We start from the raw sequence: 10456 nt of genomic DNA, 5'->3' as shown, positions 1-10456 counted from the left end.
TTTTGGGAAGTTTCAGTTCAGGTGCTGGTGGTTGCGTTGGGGCCTTTCGTATCAAGATTGGCCTCTTCCCCCCCCCCCCCCCCCCCCCGAAAGATCGCCTCTCTTTTTTTTCGTTGGTGTGGTAATTCAGTTATCTTTTGTATGCATGTACGGTATACTTTTAGAGTACATTTCTATTGTTGTTAGAGATTTGGTCGTTTGGATGAAATATGGAATTCACCTGAATTTGCATTAGGTTGCCACATGTTTCTCTAATCTCCTCTGCATTATCTCACCTTTTTTTCAATTAGTACCTTAATCATTATGTTAATCAGTACTAGTGTTAAGACGACGTTTATTCTTCAAGCAATCACCAATATTGTGAGCGAGGATTTCAATCGTATTCCCCTGCTTGTATAAAAAAGAATCATATTCCCCAATCAGCATCTAATGCTTCTGGCCATTTTTTATCTTTGTCCTACCTTCTTCCAATAACTAATAACTCTAGTTTATTAACGTAATAACTAATTGCCATCGTCTAGCCTAATAAACAACACTTAGACTACAGTTCTATATATGATGAGGCTTCTAATTGCAATCATCTCTTGTAACTAAACCTGGGGTTGCATTGTATGGTCGTTGGCTAACAAAACTGGCTAATTTGCTATGACATGCTAGGATTTTTTTTTTGAAAAGATAAAAACCCAACATTTCAACGACCCGAATTGATAGATCGTCTTGTTCAACTGTTTATGTGGCCAACCACGTAATTCTGACCCTCTCCTAGGTGTAAAACCGTAATGTGCCCACCCGCGCCATATCATGCCACCCCACCGCTATCGTCAACTAATCCATCTTCCCATTTCTTAATTCCAAATAAACCAAAGAGGAAATCAGCCAGCAAAAAACAAATAAAAAGAAAAAAAAAACACTTCTTCCCCAGTCCACCACCTCCCCCTTCCCTCCCTCCTCCAGCGAGCGCACACACGCGCAGGCGGCAAACGAAGCGAGCTCGCTTTGCTTCTCCCCGCGGCAACGGCCTGCAGGCGGCGCGTGCGCAGCGACGAGTCCAGGACGCCGCGAGCGCGACTGCGCGAGCGCGGAAGGAGGGGGAGGAGAGGAGCGCGCGGAGGGACTGGGATCCCCGACCCCCCCGCTCGGCTCCGAAGCCGGATCTGCCTCGGGGCTCGCGCCCGCGGCGGGAGATCGTGGGGCGCTTGGCCGGCGCGGCTGGTGGAGTGGGTCTCCGTCTGGCTGGGGGCGCTGGTGAGCGACGGCGGCGGCAGCGGCGGAATGCGGGTGGGTGGCGTGGCGTCCTGAGCTGTTTTTTTTTCGTGTTTTTTTTTCGCGTGTGTGAATTATAGGTGGTGGTTTTGTTGTGATTTTGTGTGGGTCGCCTGGGAAGGGAAATGTAGTGAACGGGATTTGGATTTTCGCTGACTTAGCGGCATTTTGGACGATTTTTTTTGGGGGTGGGGTGGGGGTTCGTATACTCACAGCTGCTTGGTCCAATTCGGTGCTATCATTTTTCGATCACTTTTTTTCGGCGCAGGATTTGCTGGAGTTTGCGGGGTTTGGGAGCACGTTGCTGTTTGCTGCTGTTTTTCAGAGGGGAACTAGTAGAATTGAGCTCGAGCTGTGTGGCTCAGGTCCCTAGATTCGGTTTTGGACTGGTTTCTTAATTTGAATTTATCTCCCGTGCACTTTGTTTTGCTCCCTGTTGTTGCTTCGGTTCTGCTCTTCCTGTGCTACTTCTCTATTTGGGGAGCTGTACTTTGTGCTGTGGCTGCTGCAGTTTTATATTTGGGTTCATGGAGAGGTGTTGCAATGTCGAATTATGGTAGTGATGCACCCCTGCTTTACTCCGACTATCTTGGTGATGTAGCTCTAACACGGCCACACGGGATAGCACAGCAGACGGCGGATGCCATGAAATGCCGAGTTGAAAGAGTAAAGTTTTAGGAACTTTGTGTGCTTGATAGTTCAATTGAATGTGCACTTTCAGGTTTTCTCGTGACACTTTTATTGTCATAAACTGTTTTGTAGAATATGTCCAATCGACTGATTGATTCTTGCGTACTCTTTTGAAGACTATTTGGGCTGTGTTTGTTTGATTCATTATTCCATTCGTTGTATCGAGAGGTGCTGCTGGTTGTAAAACAGCGTGGTTGGATGCCAGGAGCTCCTCATTGGGTTATCTAGGTTTCCTAGTTGGGTGGATTGTTTCATCCGGATGTGATGGATTCGGCAGTTTGAGTACGTTGAGAGGGAGAAACAAGGATAGCTTCAACTTTTTTGTGGACTTCCTGGGGCCTTCTTTGTTAGTTTATAGATTACTTTCTATGAATGTATTGGCATGTTTAACTTCGTGACTGCAATTGTGTGAGTTTTTTCTGATGGTGGTGGGATGGATTCGTGTGTAGAGTATTCATGATGAGAATGCGTTTCTATTTCCTTCCATAGTTCCATTTCGTTGCAGTTTTAAGGATCTTACTTTGTTGCCTCTATACCTCTCAGGCTCTCACAGTTATGATAAGTTTTTCCTTGTGCTTTGTTGCATTTTGGGTTTTCTCTGGTTGTTTAATATCGGTCCAATGTATTGCAGGTCATGGTATATGCTCCAGTTGATCTGAATGGAATTTGACTGCATTCTACTCTCCCAGAACGAAGGACATCACATTAGCAGTTAGAGAGGCTTAAGAGGCCAGGGAAAATGCCCCCGTCACCCTCGCTGAGGAGATCGAGATCGCCCGCACGGGAGACTTATCACAAGAGGGCCAACAGTTTTGGGAGTGTGCTGCCTGCAAAACAAAAGGATGATGAACTCCCTTTGTTCTCTGATATGCAGAAAGTTGAGAGGGAGAACTTCTTACTGGAACCATCTGAGGACTTTGATGACTCAATCGGTAATGCTTATAAATGTCATTCTCCTCCCTCTTTTACCGTCCCATAGTATTGCTTATCTGTTTCTATTACTTATCATTTTTAATTTCTTTCTTTCTTTCCATCAGCAAAATTGAGCTACTTCCCAGAAGTAAAGCTTGGTGTTAGCATTCCTGCACGTGGAGAAAGTCACGATTTGCTTGATGTGGATGGTGATAAAAATGATTGTGAGTGGTATGCACACTGATTGTACATTTTCCTTTCCTTGTTTGAAATTTGTCAATACCTCCTATGCCCAATTCTATGCAACTATATCTTGGCACAGAGTAATGACTTGATACTCATTGCTTTTTCCAATTAACAGGTTGTTAACTCCTCCAGAAACTCCACTTTTTCGATCATTAGATGATGACGACCAATCCGTCACTCAGTTTTCTAGGGGCAGAGCTCAGACCAAGCCCATACAGATTTCGAGATCATCCACCGTAAGTGCTTATGTCCAGAGGAGTTTCTTCCGAGAAATGTATAAGATTGCATCCATTACCTAACAATTTTTTTCTATTTTATTTATATTCAGATGGATAATACTCAAAGAGCTAGAAGCAGTGCAAGCCCAAGTAGGCTTAGCCCATCGCCACACTCTATGGCAAGGACAAGATCATCTAGTTCAGCCTCTCGCTCTAGCCCACCACCTTCTCTTCAACCACCAATGCTGTCACGAAGATCTTCAACCCCACCGGTTGCTAAGACATTAACACCTCCTCGAAGGTCTCCAAGTCCTGCCTCAAGAAGGATGAGTACTGGTTCAAGTGTCCCAGCTTTGAATGGAACAAGAGGAGCTTCACCAGTGAAACCTAATCGCAGATCTTCTTCACCAAAACTGCAGGGATGGCAATCAAATGTCCCTGGTTTCCCTTTTGACGCACCCTCAAACCTTCGCACATCGCTACCTGATCGTCCAGTTTCCCGTTCAAGGGGTGGATCTCCTTCATCTTTTAGTGGACTAGACAAGGGTTCAAGAGGTAGAAGACAATCATTGTCTCCCACTCCATCTAGAAGAGCCAGTTCATCTCACAGTATTGAACGGGACCGAATGAGCTCTTACAGCAAAGCTTCTGCAACGTCATCTGGTGAGGATGATCTGGATTCTATGCAGTCTGTGCCAAATAGCTACTCTAGTAGCCCAGCTGTGAAAAAGAGCTTGGCTGTGATGAAGACCAGAACTATCGCATCATCAAAGAATCTGTCAAAAAATTTCACTCCAAGCTCTGTCCCAAAGCGGTCATTTGACTCTGCAGTCTGGTTAATGGTAAGCGTTCCTCTGCTTTTATGTTACAATAGTATAATATTTCTCATGTCTTTACAAGCATCACGCCTAGTGTGTAATTAGTAGTTCATTTTGTGAATTCCATCACTTCGCCTACATTAATTTTTGTCTGGTGTAACGTGATCTTGGTGAGCCAGTTCATTTTTTTTTCTGTTGAAGATACATGGCACCTTGTATGCAAACAATCATTTGTTTATATAGTAAATTAGGAATTAGGTGTACTTTCCATGTGTTGTTGCAGTACTATGGGCTTATAAACCTTTTTTTTTTGGTATGTTTCCATTCTATAGTATTTTTGTAAACATATGAGGTCTTTGAAATGCACAAATCAAAATTTAATGATTATATTCATCAAAATTATTTTAGATCAGGTTTCTTTGTATTTTTAACGGTGCCTGCGAGCAGGCGTCCTTTGATTAGGAAGTGGTTACATTGAGAAGTTAGTCACAAAATAATCAGATGGTGTTTATTTTCTTGATGACCTGGATCAACCAGGTGTCGTCGTATGTAGTCAGTGATATAAGGTAGAATGATTGTTGCATAGTTTCATTTAAACAATGGTGTGGGTGTATCTTTACAGTAAATCAAGCCTTAATGCTTCTGTTTATTCCGTTTTTTTTTCCAAGTTGAAATTTGGAACTAAGATGTGATACCTGACCTTTCTTTTCAGGACCACCACAAAGCTCCACAAGATAGGTTCCGACCACTTCTATCAGGTGTCCCTGCCAGCACATTTGGCCCTGGCAATGGAAATAATGTGCACAAGCCTATGTTCTCACACAATTCCTCTTTTACAACTAACAGCAATGCAAGCTCTGACCATGCTGCCATTTTTGGCTCTTATAAGCATGGCAACCAAGAGCAACATGATTTGGTTGGTGAGTGGGAAGCAGGTGACAGCTCTCGAGGTCATGAGGACATATTTATGTTTGATAAATTGGATGAAATAAATGAAGAAAACATTCATTCCAAGAGCATGAAATCTACGGAGAACTCCCCAGTCATAGTAAAACATCAAGTAAGTGACAAACAGGACTTCGACATGGAAGAAAGCGGAACATGTGATCAGTCCTTATGCCATTCTATTAATAGTACTCTAGTTGGCTATGGTAAAACTGCAACTTGTGTGAGATGTGGGAAATTTTTTGATGTGATGGATGTGGATGGAGAGGGTGACTATTGCGAAATATGTGCTTCGAAGGTTGGGAATATTTCACAAACTATAGAAGAAGCAGACCAGCTGGATGATAAAGCTGCAAATTCGAGACCTTGCATTGTGTCTGATCCTCCTGGAGCCCCAGACTGTATAGACCATAGGAAAGAAGTCTCTCTTGATCATCAACTAGTGAACAATGAACCTCACAGTGACTGCCTCGACCAGACACTTCCATTTCACTCAATTGAGACACCTCAGGAAATGATGCTGGGACAGGAGGGAAAGATTGATGCAGAACACACAAAGCAACATGTTGGAGACTTCGCACTAGGAAATAGCATCGATATTTCATTTCATCAATCTAGTGTGACTGACTGTCAACAAACAGAACCAACATTTGTGGAACATGACCTATTCAGAGACCAAATAGACAACCACAATCATGGATTATCCCAATGTAGTGAAACTATCTCTGAAACTGTGACAAGTAATAACTCTCATCAACTGGCATCAGTAAGCCCTAAGATTGAAAATACTGAGGCCACTGGGATATCAGTACTGTTACTCCAGAAGTCAAATAGCAATAAATCGCCTGCTGTAGAAGGGAGGACCCTGGATTCTGCAAATACGCTTTGGTCGGAACCATATTATGCAAGAGACGGTGTCAATATAATGAGGCGTAGCTTTGGACGCGACAGTTCTTCAGCTGCTTCATCTAGTGATCTCGGGTCTTCAAGGCAATCAGTCATATATTTTGAGCGCCTTAGGAGCGGTAAGAGGGGTGACTTTGAGAAGTCCCAGATAAGCAGTACCATGAGTCGTCAAAGCATTGCTTCTGTGTCAGATATGTCAATTAGTAGTTCTTCAGCTTCACTTTGCCCTCAGAGTGATGCAGTAGGAGATACTTATTTGCCAATAGACACATTGGAAAGTTGTGCTTCAAGAAAAGTGACCCCTATCGAAGAATATGATAGTTCTGGTAAGGGTGCTTTGTCAAGTGCTATGGAGTGTTGGTCTGCTGCACAGGCTATTGTCAATGATGACAGTCTTGTTGACTTGAACACCTCGAGCTTTGTAGAGGTGGTAGAAGGAGATGCAACAATTGAGAACCATTGTACAGGCAGGATGGCTGACAGTGATCATTTCAGTTCGAATATGTGTTTGTCAGATACTGAAATGCCAAGTGACACCCAAGAGTCATCAGCTCCAGAGGAAAGTTGCATACCAGAAAATGAAGAGGATACTTCTGCTATCAGTCAGTGCAATACGAATGGTGCTCCAGAACATCCAAGTGATGAGAACAACTTTGATAATATGCAAATGCAGTCCGAAGCAATTCAGGGTTCAAATGAGGAAAACAGATTGGATGATTGTTGCATGTCTGCCATCTCCGAGGAGGATGTGTTGGTTTCTGAACAAAAAACTAACATAATGAAACTTCATAATGATGGTATGGATTTTCATCTCTTTTCCACCTCCAAGAATTATACCTACCTCAATGATGCATGCATGTTACCTGCTGTAATCATTCATTGGCCCTCCATTTATAATCATTCATTGGCCCTCCATTTATCTTGTCTTGGACATAGTTTTTTGTTGTTTGGAATGCACTGATATTTTATATACAAGAACACTTTTGCGAATATGATTTGTTATTTGAACCAAAGGGAAAAGGAAAACCCATGTAGTCAGTCATTCTGGGATTTAGTAAGCAGTCAGTCTTATGTGTTAATCATTTCAGTAAAGGTTTGATACATAAAATATTGGTAATGTAAGAGTTTCCAAGTGAGGTGTATTATTTTCTAGTGATTTAGTTCAAATCATTTCATAAAGGTTTGGTACATAAAATACTATTAATGTAAGAGTTTGCAAGTGGGGTGCATTATTTTCTAGTGATTTAGTTCAAAGAACAACTTCATGATTTTTTGTCATTATGTTTTTTCTCTGTGCACACTGCAACACAAGAGCAGTTTAGTATGAAAACCTTCTAGCAATCTAGCTCCTAGCTTACGTGCACGGTGCACCTCTGATAAAGTGTCTGTCGCATGGGTTGCTGCTGCTGACTTCTGCCTATGCTTAGATGCTTCCGCTCTTGTCAAGTGAATTCGAATTGTATGCCAATGATGGTACAGATATAAATTTAATCTTTTGTGGTCCTAGAGAAGCAAAGAAGTTTTTGTTATCAGCTAGAGGTATAGAAGGATGACCTGGTACATTTTTCATTATCAAATAGTTGCTAGCCCTGAACTCCTGAAGTATCTTCACAGATATGCTGCCTGCCATGTTTTCTTTGCATAACTAACCGATAATGTTTCTTATACTATTTGGTGAATATAAGTGTTTAACATAATTTTTTTTTCTGAATTGCAGAAGAATCTTGTGAGGCAGTAGAAGGATCAAGGAAACAAATCCAGAGGTGCTTCACATTAGAAGAAGCCGCTGATACAATTCTCTTCTGTAGTTCTATTGTCCACGACCTTGCATACAAGGCAGCAACAATTGCCTTGGAAAATGAGAAGGAATCAGAATGTGTTGATTCTATTCGCCCAACTTTTACCGTCGTTGGAAGATCTGGTCAAAGGGAAGATAGCTTACCAAAGCTGGTTCAAAGGCGAACTCCAAATCGGAAGGTTAAAAGGAAAAGATTGGAAGGAGAAACAACTACAATGGAAACTGTGGAGAAAGATGCTGTTGCTAAGGACTCCTCACCTGTACGTTCTGCTTCTGGCATCACAAGGAATTCAGATAACATGAAGCCTCCGAAGCTGGAGTCCAAGTGCAACTGTATAATTATGTAAGTAACTCCATCGTCCAAGATCGAAGGAGCTTTTTGGGATACTGGTTGGTTGGAACCGCAGGTTTCGTATCACAAGGTGGGTGTAGAGCTGAAGCATGGCTTCACCTGTTACATCAGCAAAGGAGGCATTCTGAGCAGATCTTCCGCTAGATTATTTTCGTATGGTGCATTTGCTGTGTTTTAGGTGACAGATCACAGAATGCACTGCGAGCTATTCTTTTGTAAATTCTTGGTTCTTCCTTCCCCCCCCTTCTGTTTGTCATTGCGGTTTGCCTAAAGTGTAAGAAACTGCTAGAGGAGATGGTGTTGATAGCCTATTTTCTTGCAATGCACGTGGCTTGTTGTGTCAATATCTTTCAATACGGTCTTGTTTTGATGATGTTCAAATAGAACACAGCAATGATTCGTGCCGGTGATTTGATTGTGGTGGACTGGTGGTGTGCGTTAACCTGGTGTAAGCTGGGCCACTCAGACTGGGGAGCGCCGATGCACAATTCCCTTGCTGTGCAGTGTGCTGTGCGTTCAAGCATGTTATCAGAGACGGGTCATCACACACATTTGCATGTCCATATCGTAGTCATACATCATTTACAAACAGAAGTTTACACCCACGGGTCATTAAGTTTTACAATGGAAGTTTTCTGACTTCTCTCCACAAAAAAAGCTTCTCCAACTATGGGGGCAGTGGGCACCATATCGGCCTGTTTGTTTCCGCTTTTTTGGATGTCGCTTTTCTGAGAATCAAGATTCTGACATAATCCAGCTGTCTAGAAAATCGGCTGTCTGGATAAGTTGGGTGTTTAGCAATTCTGATTATTTAGTACCGATTCTCTGAATTGAGTGGTAAAAAGTCTGAAATGCCCCTGAGGCTGATAATATCTCATTTTTTACTGAATACAAGTAGAATTTAATAATTCTAATATTTTTTTAGTATCTTGACTACATAATTATATTACAATTAGATCATGAATTATAATTCACACGGTTAGAATATTAGAATTAAATATATTTTAAAGTTAAATATTTCTTCTCTTTTTTTTCTACTCTAGCTCTTTCAACTGTCTCTCACCATGGAGCTCCGAATCTTTTTTTTTTCCTACCGCATCCTTATCTCTTCACGGTTCACGCAGCCGCCTGCTGCACCGCTCAAGCCTCCTCCTCGTTGTGGAGCTCCGGTGCCGGCTCAAGGTCCCGCGCAGCAGCAGTAGTGGAGGGTGGGCCGCGGCGGGGAGCAGCAGCAGCAGGGGACGGCGGGCGGTGTTGCGGCAGCAACAGGGGATGGCGTGCGGCGGCGCGACGGCAGGATGTGGCAGCAGCAGGGGAGGGCGGGTGGCAGCGCGACAGGCAGGGGATGGCGGGCGGCGGCGCGGCAGCAGCAGGGGAGGAGAGGGCGGCAGAGAGGCGGGGGGCGGCGGCGGCGCACCGGGGGTAACGGGAGGGGGAGGGGTATCGGGAGGAAAAGCGGGCCGCTTCTCCCGTGCGTGACGTTGGAGACGCCATGGGAAAAATCGAGTTTTACGTTGTATCGAGGATTCCCACATAAGCGGTGTTTGCTATAAGCGAAAAAAAAGTGAAGCGTTTGGGTGGGCTTTTTGTTTTTCTCCACCGAGAATCCGCTTATAAGCGGAAACAAACTCGTGACCTCCCAATTAAGATTTTTTATTCAGATAAAAGAAAATTTAAAATTTAAAATTGGTTCAATAACCACTTTGCTTTGTGTTAATATAATAATCTCTTGGGTCTGCTTCGTGCCGTATCCTTTTCATATATTCACTCTGTTCGCTATGTTGTGGCTGGTGGCTGGTGCTGATTTGTTGTGAGAGAAAAGTACTGCTGGCTACCTGGTAGCTGCTGGCTGGTGCTGATTTGGTGTGAGAGAAAAATATTGTTGGCTGATTGTAGCGAACAGAGTCATTGAATTTAGTGCCCAAATAGTTTCCTATATGAAGCTTTATTTTTTTTTCAACATTACGAAAGACTTATCAACGGTGCTATTATTTTAGTGTTAGACTACGTACCCATCAACAATCACCATGTATAGTACTTAGAAACTTTGCTCTTGTTTTTACGCGAATATTTTATTGATTACCGACAGACTTAACCTTTTTCTCCACGAATCTACTAGTAGTAGAATAAAGGCATAAACCTCACGTGAAATTTCTCCTGCTTCGGCCCAAGCCAGTGCTCACACTGGATACGTGTCCGCAGCGGCCGCAACGGGAACCCCACGCCTCCCGAGCAAAAAAAACACGCAGAAAATCTGGTGACGCAATCGGCAGCCTGACACTCTCACTCCCAGCGCCAGCCCGCCCGC

At 43.3% G+C, this 10456-nt stretch overlaps 1 protein-coding gene across 2 annotated transcripts; it reads left to right on the top strand.

The window, feature by feature from the left end:
- The first annotated feature begins 879 nt into the window (after nt 1-879).
- LOC120697014 lies at nt 880-8494 on the top strand. 2 transcript variants are annotated; one of them, XM_039980102.1, is made up of 7 exons: nt 880-1278; nt 2585-2885; nt 2991-3096; nt 3227-3347; nt 3440-4171; nt 4860-6795; nt 7716-8494. In XM_039980102.1, the coding sequence occupies exons 2-7, from the start codon at nt 2693-2695 to the stop codon at nt 8141-8143; spliced, it is 3516 nt and encodes a 1171-aa protein (XP_039836036.1). In that variant the 5' UTR covers nt 880-1278; nt 2585-2692; the 3' UTR covers nt 8144-8494. The 2 variants fall into 2 exon arrangements, with proteins under 2 accessions (XP_039836036.1, XP_039836037.1); XM_039980103.1 differs by lacking the exon at nt 880-1278 and having other exon boundaries at nt 2858-2885; nt 2991-3089; nt 7716-8492.
- The last annotated feature ends 1962 nt before the right edge of the window (nt 8495-10456 follow it).

The sequence above is a fragment of the Panicum virgatum genome, chromosome 3K (assembly GCF_016808335.1).
Source record: "Panicum virgatum strain AP13 chromosome 3K, P.virgatum_v5, whole genome shotgun sequence".
NCBI classification, from domain to species: domain Eukaryota; kingdom Viridiplantae; phylum Streptophyta; class Magnoliopsida; order Poales; family Poaceae; genus Panicum; species Panicum virgatum.
This window is presented reverse-complemented; position numbering and strand designations above follow the sequence as displayed.